At 46.4% G+C, this 15,991-nt stretch overlaps 2 protein-coding genes across 2 annotated transcripts; both read left to right on the forward strand.

Annotated features, from left to right (window-relative positions):
• The first annotated feature begins 1,533 nt into the window (after nt 1-1,533).
• Nucleotides 1,534-4,418, forward strand: LOC120704737 (probable beta-D-xylosidase 2). The gene is made up of 4 exons (XM_039989231.1): nt 1,534-1,875; nt 2,036-2,990; nt 3,168-3,512; nt 3,637-4,418. The coding sequence occupies exons 1-4, from the start codon at nt 1,549-1,551 to the stop codon at nt 4,260-4,262; spliced, it is 2,253 nt and encodes a 750-aa protein (XP_039845165.1). The 5' UTR covers nt 1,534-1,548; the 3' UTR covers nt 4,263-4,418.
• A 9,549-nt stretch (nt 4,419-13,967) lies between these two features.
• LOC120704764 (anthranilate O-methyltransferase 1-like) lies at nt 13,968-15,906 on the forward strand. The gene is made up of 4 exons (XM_039989305.1): nt 13,968-14,095; nt 14,200-14,589; nt 14,674-14,946; nt 15,547-15,906. The coding sequence occupies exons 1-4, from the start codon at nt 14,021-14,023 to the stop codon at nt 15,904-15,906; spliced, it is 1,098 nt and encodes a 365-aa protein (XP_039845239.1). The 5' UTR covers nt 13,968-14,020.
• The last annotated feature ends 85 nt before the right edge of the window (nt 15,907-15,991 follow it).

Consider the following 15,991-nt stretch of genomic DNA (forward strand, 5'->3'; position numbering starts at 1 on the left):
GCGGCTGCCAGGTGGTGAGGTGAGTGGGGGCTGGCAGCCCAGCAGCAGCTCGCGGCCAGCACTGGCGAGTGGCCCAAGCAGCACGAGGAGATTTCAAGACTCGGTTTACATTGCACTTGTTATTAATTCCTTATTTAAGACTAGATGATTAGCTTTTGGTGCTGCTAATGATGCTGAATTAATTTGTTGCTCAGTTAAGTACCTGTTCTTTCTAATGTTTATTAGTCTTTGCATGCTTAGAAGAGAGACACGTCAGGCGGTAATCGGGATATAGGCCTTGTTCTCATCAAGGAGAATTATTAAAGGCTCTCATTCACTCCCCCCTCTCTAATCTCCCGTCCCAATCCTTCAAATTCCATTCTAATAATTATAATTTAAACACAAATCTATTAAGCTAATAGGATTATATGCAGAATGTATTTGTATAATATTGTTGGTCAAATTTCATTCCAATAGAGGAGTGGGTCAAAGAGCGTGCTATAAGTTATAGAATATAAACATGGCTCAGTGATGTATAGTTTGGAAAGTGGTTGAAAAATGATGGGATGTCAAATTCTAAGGTAAATAGTTCGGTTTATTAAGTAGATTTCAATTCCTACAAAATAAGATGATCCAAAGGGTCCCCCTTAGGGAGGAGTGGCGTTCAATGGAAAAAATTTCACCCTTTGTGGTTTTCTAAGTGAGAGAGAGAGAGAGCTTATAATAAACACTAAATTGCTCAAAGTTTATTTTGTTGCCACAAATGATATTAAATATATATATGAGAGATTATTAGCGATCAAACTGTGATCTTTAAAACCACCATACAAATTCAAAACACATTTTGTGACGAGTGAGTATCTGTTTACATGCTGTAAAGCTTCTTATTCACTGTCACCATGATCCGCAATGATTGACCTCAAGTTTGAACTCCACTTCTCCACCACATCCGATTAATCTGCATTATTTTTTATCTTTACAAAAACAATATTCGTCCTTCCGGTAAAATGATACGGCACTGGTTCATCTTTTCTTCTCTCCACCTTCGGCTTTGGGCCCAACGATTTTCAGCACTGACGCGCACCGCCGTGCTCGTTCTCTCCTCTCCCTCTAAAAACTGGAAAAAAAAGGCAGGTTATCATTATCCACGTGCTGTGATCTGTTGCGTCTATTCAAACTCGAAGCGAAACAGCACTCCGAATTTCGAAACTTCGTTACGATATAATCCCGCCCATTTTCCTCTCACGTCTCTCTCTCTCTCCTGACTCTCTCGCTCTATATATACACACATCAACGGTGTCCACTCTAGACTCATCGCCGCGCGCCGCACCTCGATCGTATCGCTAACCAACACCACAAAGCTCGCTAGGTACTTCCTGCACAATGGCGTCGTCGTCCCCGTCGCATCTCCTCCTCCTCGTCCTCGCCGCCTCGCTGCTCTGCGGCACCATCCCCGTCGCCTGCTCGTCGTCGCGAACAGCCGCCGCCACCACCGTGAACGTCACCGCCTTCGGCAAGGCCTACGGCAAGGTCTGCGACGCCGACCGGTTCGCGGAGCTGGGCCTGAACATGTCGGCGTTCCCGTACTGCGACGCGTCGCTGCCGTACGCGGCGCGGGTGCGCGACCTCATCGGCTGGATGACGGTGGAGGAGAAGGTCGGCAACCTCGGCGACGTCTCCCGCGGCGCGCCCCGCGTCGGCCTGCCGCCCTACAAGTGGTGGTCCGAGGCGCTGCACGGGCTCTCCAGCACCGGCCCGACCACGCTGTTCGACGACCTCCGCAGCCGGCCCGGGAACCACTCCGGCCGCGCCACCGTCAACAACGGCACCGTCTTCGCCAACGTCATCAACAGCGCCGCCTCCTTCAACGAGACGCTCTGGAAGTCCATTGGCCAGGTACGTACGTTACGTGCTTGAATCATTTCGATTATTTGAGATCTACAGCAGTCAGCAGATTTGATCTGTATTCTTCAGAAAATTAAATTTATTTGGTGTCATTAATCGATCGATCTGCACGAATAATGAACGATCTGTTCTTTTCATCGATGCGCTGCAGGCGGTGTCGACGGAGGCGCGTGCCATGTACAACCTCGGCAAGGGCGGGCTGACGTACTGGAGCCCCAACATCAACGTGGTGCGCGACCCGCGGTGGGGGCGCGCCCTCGAGACCCCCGGCGAGGACCCTTTCGTCGCCGGCCGCTACGCCGTCAACTTCGTCCGCGGCATGCAGGACATCCCGGGCCACGACGGCGGCGACCCCTACGCCCGGCCCATCAAGACGGCGGCCTGCTGCAAGCACTACGCGGCGTACGACGTCGACGACTGGCGCAACCACACGCGCTTCACCTTCAACGCGCGCGTCTCGGAGCGCGACATGGCCGAGAGCTTCCTCCGCCCCTTCGAGATGTGCGTCCGCGAGGGCGACGCCGGCAGCGTCATGTGCTCCTACAACCGCGTCAACGGCGTCCCGGCCTGCGCCGACGCGCGCCTCCTCTCGGGCACCGTCCGCGGCGACTGGCAGCTCCACGGCTACATCGTCTCCGACTGCGACGCCGTCCGCGTCATGACCGACAACGCCACCTGGCTCAACTTCACCGGCGCCGACTCCAGCGCCGCCGCCATCAGGGCGGGGCTCGACCTCGACTGCGGCGAGAGCTGGATCCAGGAGGGCGGCCGCCCGCTCAGGGACTTCCTCAGCGTGTACGGCATCGCCGCCGTCGCGCAGGGCAAGATGCGCGAGTCCGACATCGACAACGCGCTCCGGAACCAGTTCATGACGCTCATGCGGCTCGGCTACTTCGACAACATCCCGAGGTACGCCGCCCTCAACGAGACGGACATCTGCACCGACGACCACAAGAGCCTTGCCCTCGACGGCGCCAGGCAGGGGATCGTGCTCCTCAAGAACCACGGCGACCTGCTGCCGCTGGACGCCAAGAAGATCCTCGCCGTCGCCGTGCACGGACCGCACGCCCGGGCACCGGAAAAGGTCATGGACGGGGACTACACAGGTCAGTGCTGTGTGTCAAGTAGTAGTTGACAACAAGAATCTTTTTTTATTTATTTGTAACCGCACGATCGATATGATTTAGCCTTGTTATTAAATATAATGATGGCACGTTTAATTTGAGAATAATAGTTTAACTCCTCATGTACATACAACAACTTCTGATCTGAATCGTACGCAGGACCACCATGCCGGTACGTCACGCCGCGCCAAGGTATAAGCAAGGACGTGAAGATTTCGCACAGGGCGAATACGACCATCTACTTGGGTGGCATAAACCTTCACATCGAGAGGGAGGGCAACGACAGGGAGGACATTCTCCTGCCCAAGAACCAAACACAGGAGATCCTGCACTTCGCTGCGGCCTCGCCGAACCCGATCATCCTAGTGATCCTGTCGGGAGGCGGCATCGACATCTCCTTTGCGCAGAACCACCCCAAGATCGGCGCCATCCTTTGGGCCGGGTATCCTGGCGGGGAAGGTGGCAACGCCATTGCCGATGTCATCTTCGGAAGATATAATCCAGGTTAATTATAATTAATTAGGAAAAATACCTCTATTTGTGGACTATAATGTTCTGCTAGAATTTGTTGTCTGCAATACTGACTGAAACATAAAGCTCTGTTAACTTTTTTTTTTTGTTTGAACAGGAGGAAGGCTGCCATTGACATGGTACAAAAACAAGTACATCCAGCAGATCCCCATGACTTCCATGGAGTTCCGGCCGGTGCCGGAGCTGGGGTACCCCGGCAGGACGTACAAGTTCTACGACGGCCCGGAGGTGCTCTACCCCTTCGGCTACGGCCTCAGCTACACCAAGTTCCTCTACGAGACAGGCACCAACGGCAGCGCCGTCACGATCCCCGTGCCCGGCGGCCACTGCAAGGGGCTCAGCTACAAGCCCAGCGTGGCCACCACGCCGGCCTGCCAGGCCGTCGACGTCAACGGCCACGCCTGCGCTGAGACCGTCAGCTTCAACGTCAGCGTGACCAACGCCGGCGGCAGGGACGGCGCCCACGTGGTGCTGGTGTACACGGCGCCGCCGCCGGAGGTGGCCCAGGCGCCGATCAAGCAGGTGGCGGCGTTCCGGAGGGTGTTGGTGCCGGCGAAGGGCACCGCGACCGTGCCCTTCACGCTGAACGTGTGCAGGGCGTTCGGCATCGTGGAGAGGACCGCGTACACCGTCGTGCCGTCCGGCGTGAGCAAGGTGCTGGTCGAGAACGGCGACTCGTCGTCGTCGGTGTCGTTCCCTGTCAAGATCGAGCTCTCGGTTTAGTTTCTGTTTGCCGCGGTGATGTTCTCGAGTCCGTGTTCGTGGCTGTCTTAATTGGATTACGTTCAGCATCCAGCTGGACCTGAAAAGAAAGTACTAGTTCTAGTATAATTTGAAGGTAACCGTTTGTTCCATAGCATTGGGATCTCTCTGTTTCCAGTCGAGTTTCTTGAATCAGATGAATACTTGTGTGAGATTTGTAAAATTATCCAGTGCTTTTATCTGTTGTTGAATATTACCAAAAAAAATGGAACAGTTAGCACGCATATTTCTAGGTGCAGGGTAACGAACTTGGAATACATCTTTATCTTTTTGCCGTGACGACTTACGATGATGGCGGCAGCCGGCGGACCCAGGAAAAAATTCTAGGTAGTTCGGACAAATGAACACACATCAAGCATATACCAAGCTGAGAAGGCTCTTGCAACTGATGTTGTGTAACTACCCTTGTCTCACCGGCGAGATCGACCGGGAGCGTGAGTAAGAACAGGAGAAATCACAAGCGGGCAAGGAGATCTCGAGTGGAGCTGCCGAGCTGGCAGCTTGCCAAAACTCCAAGTTCAGTATTCTGAATATTGGAACGATAGATGATGTTCAGGTCTCATAAAACATTGGCTTATGTAGGACAACGCACACTGGCCTCCCAGGGCCCACTCGTCATACACTCGTTATTACAGACTCCCACTACTCAATAGTCGATGGCATATTTCCTTCTGACGCTTTCTGCTCCTCATTGGTGACAACACCCTCCCCTGGAGAACTTGCTTGTCCCCAAGCAAGAGCATCAGGAAATCTCTCGCGCAGAACATTGGCATCCTCCCAAGTAGTAGCATCTGCCGGCAGATTAGTCCATTTGATGAGAACCTGGGTAATAGCATTGTTACCTTTTTTGACGAGACGCCTATCCAGGATCTGCTCAGGTTCAACGAGCCTGTGTGAGATCAACTGGTGTTGGTAGAGAGTGGAACACAGGCGTGTAGTCAGGTGTGAATGGTTTAAGCTGACTGACATGGAAGACTAGATGGATCTTTGCATCTTTAGGCAGATCAAGTCTATATGCTGCTTTGCCAATTCGTTCCAAAATTGTATATGGACCGAAAAACTTCAGAGCCAACTTGGGATATGGTCGATTGACTAGTGAACTTTGGGCATAGTGTACCTGCTGCTCCCTGCTGAAACTCCCTATCAGTTCTTCTCTTGTCAGCCTGATTCTTGATTCTGTTTTGAGCACACAGTAGGTTGGCCTTGAGCATCTCATTATGTGCGTCCCTCTCCTGTACCCAGTCAGTTACTGATGGATCATCTGTAGTACTGAGAGAAGGAACAGCAACAATATTTGGATCATAACCATATAGTGTCAGATAACTAGGCAATTTTCGGTATATTTTAATTCCAAATATTACTAGCAATTTCATGGCATAAATGAGTGATAATGTGTGAATAAGATATGTGCATGTGTTTATGTTATTCTAACTAATAAGCGTGAACAAAAGGTTAAATCAGAATAGGTTTAGAGTGTACCCCAAGACGGGACCAGTGCCGGAGGCACCGGTTGCGCCGTTACCAGCTGGAATAGACATGCTATTCGACTGGTCTTGCCTGAAGTAGTTGAACGATGTCGATGCAGGAAGAGGTTCGTAGTGCAGTCCAACGAACGGTCACCAGGAAGCAGACGAAGTAGTCGTTCATTCACGCCGGGAAGTAGACGAAGTAGTCGATCAGGGAGCGAGCAGTCGCGTCAAGACGCTCCCCAAAAACCTGATTGCCCACGTCCCGTGCAGGACCTTCAGCGAGCAGAGGTTCCGGAGGCCTGCTCTCGCTAGAGCTGTGCGCGCAGCACTAGCGATGAGAACGGCAGAAAGCAGCAGAGGGAGAAGGGAGAGGTCTCCTAAGCAGGAGTACCTGGATCAAGTGCTGAAGTGTGTGTAGATGAGAGGAGGAAGGGGTGGTTTATATAGGCGTGGAGGTACCTCAGGTTCAACGAACCTGGACGTCGTAAAAAGCTTTGTTGAGCGGCAGTTACTGGTGTGATTCTCTAGTCATTACTGTCAACGTTTATTCTCTGTTTTAATGTTCTTAACAGAAAAACGTTCTTCTCATCTCAGCACATCATGTCGCACCTGCACGTCACGTCCGGCCGCGCACCCCCACGCCCACGGCCACAGCCTCGGCCTCGGCCCGGCTCGGTGAGGCGAGAGAGCGCGCGCGTGTGGTTCACCGACCTCCTCTTACCGGCTTCACAAGTGGTGTACACGAAGTCCACCCTATAAGTCGGTTGAGATCCTTCTCAAATCCCGGTACGGAATTAAGCAATTGATTCCCTAGCATTTAATAGTGGGCTTTAAATTCTTTTATTGTATTGATTAGAATAAATGGGCCAAGCCCATAATTCCAACAATCCCCACCAAGAAATTCAAGCCACACTAGAAATGCCCTCATTGATATACCAGTATTTGACAGAGACTGTTAAGTTGAACTTCCATATAGGACAAAAGCTACACTTATTCACAACTGTACAATGGACTATGCCTTGAATTGACAGTCTTGTGCAAACAAGTTTGACCAGAGCCCTACACTGGTACTAGGCTGCAAAAGCATCCCCGCGGTTTGGAGCTTATAAGTCATACTCCAGGCCCTTCATGAGTTTCTAGAGAATACCCAGTTCTCATAGACCATGACAAGTAGTTAGACTCATATAGGTGCGTTCCTTTCAGATGTTCTGTAGGACAACATCTTTGTTTCAAGAAAACAACTCATTTATTTTAAAGAAACCACCTGGAACACATTAAGGTATAGACCAACCTGCCGTACAGATTAGAAGAGAAATGCACCTTATACACGGTATGAGCCCTTTTAACAAAGGTACTCTTCTCTCAGTCAGACTTTAGTTTGTTTGACCATCCTAATTCACGGGATCTCCGATCACATAGGACAGGTTTCCACTATAGAATGACTCACGTGGGTCTCAAGCCCAATTCCATAGATGCATTGTCTATCACATTTCGTGAAAGACCCTTTGTAAACTGATCTGCCAGATTTTTAGCCGTCTGAACATAGTCCAGGGATATAACTCCGGAGTTTCTCAATTTTCTGATAGATTTCAACCGCCTTTTCACATGTCTAGATGACTTCATGTTATCCTTTGAACTGTTCACCTTGACAATCACCGTTTGATTGTCACAGTTCATTAGAATTGCCGGTATCGGTTTTTCAACTATCGGCAAGTCCATAAGGAGCTCACGAAGCCACTCAGCCTCAATAGTGGCGGTATCTAATGCTGTGAGTTCTGCTTCCATAGTTTACCTCATTAAGATGGTCTGCTTGCAAGACTTCCAGGAAACAGCTCCACCACCAAGTGTAAACACATATCCACTTGTGGCCTTATCTCATCAGCATCAAAAATCCAGTTTGAATCACTATACCCTTCTAGTACCCTTGGGTACCCGGTGTAGTGAATTTCATAGTTCATTGTCCCCTTTAGATAGTGCATTACTCTTTCAAGAGCCTTCCAATGATCATCTCCCGGGTTTGAAATAAACCGGCTCAGTTTGCTTACAGCAAACGAGATGTCAGGTCTTGTAGCACTAGCTAAATACATTAATGAACCAATGATCTGAGAATATCTCAGCTGATCTCGCATTATCCTTTTGTTCTTCCTCAGAATTAAACTGGCATCATATGGTGTTGAGACAGGTTTATAGTCGCTATAACCAAAGCGACTTAACACTTTCTCCACATAGTGAGACTGTGTAAGAATCACCCCACTATTGCTCTCTTTTACCAGCTTTATATTAAGGATAACATCAGCTTTTCCCAGATCCTTCATCTCAAAACTTTGAGATAAAAACTATTTGGCTTCCTTAATCACATTAAGGCTAGTGCCAAAGATCAGTATGTCATCCACATACAAGCACAAAATCACTCCTTCAGCCCCACCATAGCGATAGTACACACATTTGTCAGCTTCGTTCACAACAAAGACAACAGACATCAAAGTTCTATTGAATTTTTCATGCCACTGCTTAGGCGCTTGCTTGAGACCATATAAAGATTTCAACAACTTACAAACCATTCCTTCTTGACCCTTTGATACAAACCCATCCGGCTGATTCATATAGATCTCCTCTTCTAACTCTCCATTGAGGAAAGCCGTCTTAACGTCCATCTGAAGAACGAAAAGACCATAAGAGGCTGCCAGGGAAAATAACACTCGAATTGTGGTCAATCGGGCAACTGGTGAATAAGTGTCAAAGAAATCTTCTCCTTCTTTTTGGGTATAACCCTTGGCCACAAGACTAGCCTTGTACTTTTCAATAGTACCATCTGGCCTAAGCTTTTTCTTGAACACCCACTTGCATCCAACCGGTTTACATACATAAGGACGTTCAACGACCACCCAGGTTCCATTAGACATAATAGAATCCATCTCACTCCTCACTGCTTTCTTCCAATAGTCAGCATCAGGAGATGAATATGCCTCTTCAATGGTTCTGGGTGTATCATCTATGAGGTATACAATGAAATCATCACCAACAGACTTTACAGCCCTTTGTATCTTGCTCTTTCTCGGAGCATCACTGTTATCCTCCTCAGGATTTTCCACAAGTGTATGTTCATTATGTTCTATCGGCACGGCAGAGCTATCATCCTCGATGAACTCTTGCCTAGATGAACTTGTTTCATCTCTCATGGGAAAAATATTTTCAAAAAATGTAGCATCTCTGGACTCCATTATAGTACCAACATGCATGTCAGGTACTCCAGATTTCACTATTAAAAATCTATACCCAACCTGTGAATAGCATAACCTAGAAAGATACAATCCACAATTTTAGGTCCAAGCTTACTTTTCTTGGTTATTGGCACACTCATTTTTTGCCAAACAACCCCATGTACGGAAGTAAAGTGTTGGCATTTTCTTCTCCCATTCCTCGAATGGTGTTATCTCTTTATTCTTTATAGGAACACGATTTAAGACATGACATGCAGTCAATATAGCCTCACCCACCATTCCTTGGAAAGTCCCGCTGTATCTAACATGGCGTTAACCAAATCCGTTAGAGTGTGGTTCTTTCTTTTGGCAACCCCATTTGACTGAGGTGAATAGGGAGGCGTCCTCTCATGAATAATACCATGTTCGTCGCAGAATAAAGTAAATAAATTTGAGAAGTACTCGCTACCACGATCTGACCTAACTCTTTTGATCTTTCTCTCAAGTTGGTTTTCTACTTCAGCTTTATAGATTTTAAAGTAGTGTAAAGCTTCATCTTTTGACTTCAACAAATAGATGTAACAAAATCTAGTACTGTCATCAATCAAAGTCATGAAATATCTTTTACCACCTTTTGTCAACACTCCATTCATTTCGCACAAATCGGAATGAATTAATTCTAACGGTGCCAAGCTCCTCGCCTCCGCGGCCTTATGAGGCTTGCGAGTTTGTTTTGATTCAACACATACATGACACAGAATTTTTTGACAAAAGTAAACTTTGGAATTAAACTCAAATTAGCTAAGCGCATCATACAACCAAAATTAACGTGACAAAGCCTCGAATGCCAAACATTTGTTTCATCAACGTTAATAACATTGTATACAACTTTATTACAAACATCTGACAAAGAAAGACGGAACAAGCCTCTGCTTTCATAACCTTTTCCATCAAAAGTACCAAACTTAGACAAGATACATTTATTGGACTCAAAGACTAATTTAAAACCATCTCTACACAATAGAGAGCCGTTGACTAGATTCTTCTTGATGGTGGGGACATGCTGCACGTTCTTCAGCTACACGGTCTTCCCCGAAGTAAACTTCAGATTTACTGTACCAACACCAAGAACACACGCATGCGATCCGTTCCCCATCAGCAAGGAGGAAGTCCCGCCGTCCTGGTAAGAAGAAAACAAAGAAGCATCAGCACAAACATGAATATTAGCACCAGTGTCAACCCACCATTCGGGTGAACAAAAAACTGAAAGAACTGTAGGTAATAAATTACCGTACCCCGATGTTCCTCCAGGCTCGCTAATGACCATGTTGGCGGAGTCGTTGCCTTTGCGGTTCGGACACTTTGCAGCAAAGTGTTCCGTACTAGCGCACACATAGCAAGCTCCCTTCTTCTTCTTCTTCTTCTTGAGGGTGGTTGTCTGCTTAGTCTTTGGTTGGTTCTGCGGTGGCTTTTTCTTATTCTTGTGGGAGTTGTTCTTCTGAATAAGGTTGGCGCTAGAAGCACCAACAACTCCTTTCCCACGTATGTCCTTTGCTCTGGCCTTCTCCTCAACATCAAGAGTCCCTATGAGTCCATCTATGATGAACTCATGTCCCTTGTGTTTTAGAGAAGTAGCAAAGTCCCTCCAAGAAGGTGGCAGCTTAGAGATAATACCTCCGACCACAAACTTATTTGGTAACACACATGGGAACTCTTTGCTACAATTTTTGAGATCGTTTGCCAAAGTATGTATTCCATGAGCCTGTTCCACCACAGAACGGTCTTCGACCATCCTATATTCAAGGAACTGCTCCATCGTATACAACTCACTGCCGGCGTCAGACACTCCATATTGAGCCTCAAGAGCATCCCACAACGCTTTGCCAGTTGGCAGCCGGACATAGGAATCCACCAGGTTTTCACCGAGAACACTAATGACCAAGCCTCGAAAGAGGGTATCAGCCTCATCGAACACACTCTCTTCCTCTGGAGTGAACTGTTCAGGCTTACCCTCTTTTACATGGATCACTCTCGATATTGTTAACCATAGTATAAGCAGCTCTTGCCAACATTTGTAATTTGAACCATCAAAAGGTGGTGGTTTGATTGATGCAGCAAAGCTAGATACCAAAAGCCTATTAACAAAATCAGGTTTTTGGATTGTTAGATAACTAGGCAATTTTCGGTATATTTTAATTCCAAATATTACTAGCAATTTCATGGCATAAATGAGTGATAATGTGTGAATAAGATATGTGCATGTGTTCATGTTATTCTTACTAATAAGCGTGAACAAAAGGTTAAACCAGAATAGGTTTAGAGTGTACCCCAAGGCGGGACCAGTGCCGGAGGCACCGGTTGCACCGTTACCAGCTGGAATAGACATGCTATTCGACTGGCCTTGCCTGAAGTAGCCGAACGATGTCGATGCAGGAAGAGGTTCGCAGTGCAGTCCCACGAACGGTCACCAGGAAGCAGACGAAGTAGTCGTTCGTTCACGCCGGGAAGTAGACGAAGTAGTCAATCAGGGAGCGAGCAGTCGCGTCAAGACGCTCCCCAAAAACCTAATTGCCCGCGTCCCGTGCAGGACCTTCAGCGAGCAGAGATTCCGGAGGCCTGGTCTCGCTAGAGCTGTGCGCACAGCACTAGCGATGGGAACGGCAGAAAGCAGCAGAGGGAGAAGGGAGAGGTCTCCTAAGCAGGAGTACCTGGATCAAGTGCTGAAGTGTGTGTAGATGAGAGGAGGAAGGGGTGGTTTATATAGGCGTGGAGATGCCTCAGGTTCAACGAACCTGGACGTCGTAAAGAGCTTTGATGAGCGGCAGTTACTGGTGTGATTCTCCAGTCATTACTGTCAACATTTATTCTCTGTTTTAATGTTCTTAACAGCAAAACGTTCTTCTCATCTCAGCACATCACGTCGCACCGCACCTGCACCTGCACGTCACAACACGTCCGGCCGTGCACCGCGCCTCGCCCATGGCCTCGGCCTCGGCCCGGCTCGGTGAGGCGAGCGAGCGCGCGCGCATGTGATTCACCGACCTCCTCTTACCGGCTTCAGAAGTAGTGTACACGAAGTCCACCCTATAAGTCAGTTGAGATCCTCCTCAAATCCCAGTACGGAATTAAGCAATTGATTTCCTAGCATTTAATAGTGGGCTTTAAATTCTTTTATTGTATTGATTAGAATAAATAGGCCAAGCCCATAATTCCAATATATAGTGCCTTGAATAAGGAGCACTGATGAAGAGATGAATGGTGAGAGGTGTTGTACCAAAACTCAGCCTGTGCTAGTCATTTCTTCCATTTCTTGGGTTGATTGTACACAGAGCATCTTAAGAACATTTCTAAACATTGATTGACCCTTTCACTTTGGCCATCTGTTTGTGGATGGTAGGCTGCGCTCAATGTCAGCTGCATATCCATCAATTTGTGCAATGCTGTCCGAAAATTGCTGGTGAATATTTTATCCCGATCAGACACAATGGACTTAGGCAAGCCATGGAGCTTCACCACATTGTCAAACACTACTTGAGCAACCACTTGGGCAGAAAAGGGATGTCGGCGAGGAATGAAATGTGCATACCTTGCAAACCTGTCAACCACGACCGAAATTGTGTCATATGAGATCGGGATTTATTCCTAAGTTAAGAAGCGTAGAATTAATTCCGATCTCTTATTATATCTATTATGAGTATATTTAGTTGAAATTAATTTTCAATCCGGAATAAATTCTAATCTCTTTTTTTACTTATGATGAATCTCTTATTGTCCCTATCAATTCAGGCTCAGAATAAATTCATGTGTAACCAAACGAATCCTAAACTCGTAAGCAAGCAAACCATGTGAGAGGCTTATTTTTTTAGGTCAGTTGGATCCATGCCACTCCAATTTCTTGAAATTGGATCTCATGTTGAAAATCATGCCATTGAGTGGCATGGTTTTCAACATGACACCCAATTTCACAGAGTTGTGGTGGCATGAATCGAATTTTCCCTATTTTTTTTCCTTCGGCAGGGGATGGTGCGAATTTTATCCAGATCCGCAAATCTTGGTAATGAGAATAAGTACACGTGGTTGGCCAAGAGCCCAGGAACCAGTAGTCCCACGTGCTCGTGGGATGCAGAAGAGATCGGAGCATGAGAAGCTGGGCTCGGCTGCTTACCGCCAAACACGTAGTGCGACTCGGTGGCGACGGGGCTCCGCAGCTGTGACGCGCTCAATCGCTACAACGACCCATTTAAAAGTGCATGCCACTGTTAAGGAGCGGGATATAATTGGCGAGTTTTTACCTGTATATCATTATAAAAAACTAAAATTATCTACGCACCATCAAAATTTTAAAAAGTTCTTTTGTACCCTTGTTCGAAGATGTGTGCCACTTCGGTCATTTTACCTCTAACAGTAGTTAACTTGTAGCCGAAATAACGATTTTAGCCTCAGTTGTAGAATACAACAACTTTTCTAGAGATTGTTACTCTTGTGCACTGTACAATTTGATAAAAAAAATTGTACAGTGGCATAAGAGTAACAACAGAAAAGCTGCCTCATTTTACAATTGAGGGCAAAATCGTCATTTTCGCTGCAAGTTAACTACTGTTAGAGGTAAAATTGACGGAAGTGGCATATAGGTAAAAGAAACTTTGAACAAAGATACAGAGAAACTTTTCAAAATTTTGATGGTACGTAGGTAATTTATATTTTCTATAATGGCACATGGGTAAAAGACTCGTAATTGGCTCCTCTGCTGAGGGTCTATTTATAAAACTACTGCTCTTTTAATATGTTTGTGGTTCTTATAAAAAAAGGAACCATCTCATCTAGTGATATTAGAGCACCGATATAACTTGCTAGTTATATTTTTTTATTATGTATATTTAAAAGAAAGTTAAAAGGGCGAGAATAACTTTAACTAATAATTAGAAAGAGTTCTAATAAGCGCGGGTTTTCCAATATATATTCAGGGCCCTGTACTGATTCATTTGCAATCTGTGCGGCTCTGCTCCACGAAAGCAAATAGGTTCTGAGCTGAAGCTCTCGGTGGCTAGCTATGAAGATGGATACTGACTTCCATATGGCCAAAGGCGGGAGTGAAAGCAGCTACAGCAGCAACTCCAGGCTTCAAGTTTGTGTCCAATCTCTTTGTAATTCTCTTTATCCACAAAAGATGCTCACTTACTGTTATTTGATTCTTCTGTTCTGACATAATTCATTTCGTGCACCATATAGAGAAAAGCTTTGTTAGAGACTGAACAAGTTCTTGAGAAGGCCGTGAAAGAAATATGCTCCGCTGTGCTCCCTCCAAAACTGGTGGTTGCTGACTTAGGCTGCTCTTCAGGAGAAAACACACTCATCTTCGTCTCTGAGGTGATCAAAGCCATGAGTGACCACCAGCAACTGGAGGTCCAATTCTTCCTCAATGATCTACCCGGAAACGACTTCAACTATATCTTCGGTTCACTTGGAAACTTCAAGGAGTCGATTGCAGCGGAGCACAAGGGAGGAACACCACCTCAATTTTACATTGCTGGGTTGCCTGGTTCCTACTACACTCGGCTTTTCCCCTCCCAAATTGTTCATCTCTTTCACTCGTCGTACTGTCTCCATTGGCGCTCTCGGGTTTGTTTAGAGTTGCTACTATACCTCTCAGCTTTTAAGCTTTTACACCCACTAACGTTCTAAAATTAGTGTTTTTCTGTTCAGCTTCCTGATGGCCTCGATGTGAACGCAAAACCTTACCTAAACAAAGGAAACATTTACATTGCAAAGACTGCACCGTCATCTGTGGTGAAACTGTACCAAGAGCTGTTCGAGACAGACTTGTTGCTCTTCCTCAAGCTGCGGCATGAGGAACTCGTCTCTGGTGGGCAGATGGTGCTGACGTTTCTTGGGAGGAAGAATGAGGATGTGTATAAAGGAGATCTGAACCATGCTTGTGGGCTACTTGCACAATCTATTCAGTCTCTCGTTCACAAGGCACAACAGAATAAATTGAAAATGGTTGGCAGTACAAAATAATTATTGTATCACATACATAAAACAAGATGATTTCAGACTTTCAGCATGGTAATCCTATATGATAACTGTACTCACTTTGTACAAAATAAGAAGAAAATCTTTTATGAAGACATCCTCCACTATTAATCGCTGGTAAAGACGCAACAAAAAGGCCAAGTGACCCAGTTGTAGTCGAGAGGCGACCATGTAAGCCTCTGAATAATCTCATCTTACTTAGCTTGGGAGGAGAAAGTCACCTTAAAAGGGAGAGCCACCCTTTCCCTAGTGAACTAGTCTTGGATGAGCCTTTTCCCGAGTGGGTGTGCCTAAGAACTGTTGGGTCCGGACAACATTAATTTATTGGGCCTCGGCCAAGCCCACCTGGGCCGGATTCATCAATCTTGGTCATAACAACAAAAAAGGAGACATCATTTATGTCTTTATTTGTACATAGCAATATTAGAGAGTAGATAATATGTATACATCGCTAGTAATTTGTGTAGCAAAATCTTTGGCTTCTAAATTTTGATAAGTTTATCATAAAATTATATGTGTTGAGTTCCACATATATTGTCATAGGGCCTTGTGCAAGAGGAGAAGCTTGATGCCTTCAATCTCCCCTTTTACGGCCCATCGGTTGATGAAGTTAATGCAGTGGTCAGAAAGAGCGAGCTGTTCGACATCAACTCTGCCAAACTGTTCGAATCCAACTGGGATCCTTACGATGACTCTGAGGATCATATTGTCCAAGACAGCCTTCAAAGTGGCCAGAATGTTGCTAAGAGCATCAGAGCAATCATGGGGCCCTTGTTTGCGAGCCATTTCGGTGTAGCCGTGCTGGATGAGCTGTTCAGAGAATACACACGTAATGTTGCAAAGCACCTTGAGAGGGAGAAGACCATGTACTCAGTTATTGTCCTGTCCTTGCAACGAAGATGAAAGTTGGTAGAACATATCTATGCATGTATTAACCTCAAATGCCTGAGGATTAATTATCCTGCAGTTTTAATTTATACGTAAATGT

The sequence above is a fragment of the Panicum virgatum genome, chromosome 4K, assembly GCF_016808335.1.
Source record: "Panicum virgatum strain AP13 chromosome 4K, P.virgatum_v5, whole genome shotgun sequence".
In the NCBI taxonomy this organism is placed as follows: Eukaryota; Viridiplantae; Streptophyta; class Magnoliopsida; order Poales; family Poaceae; genus Panicum; species Panicum virgatum.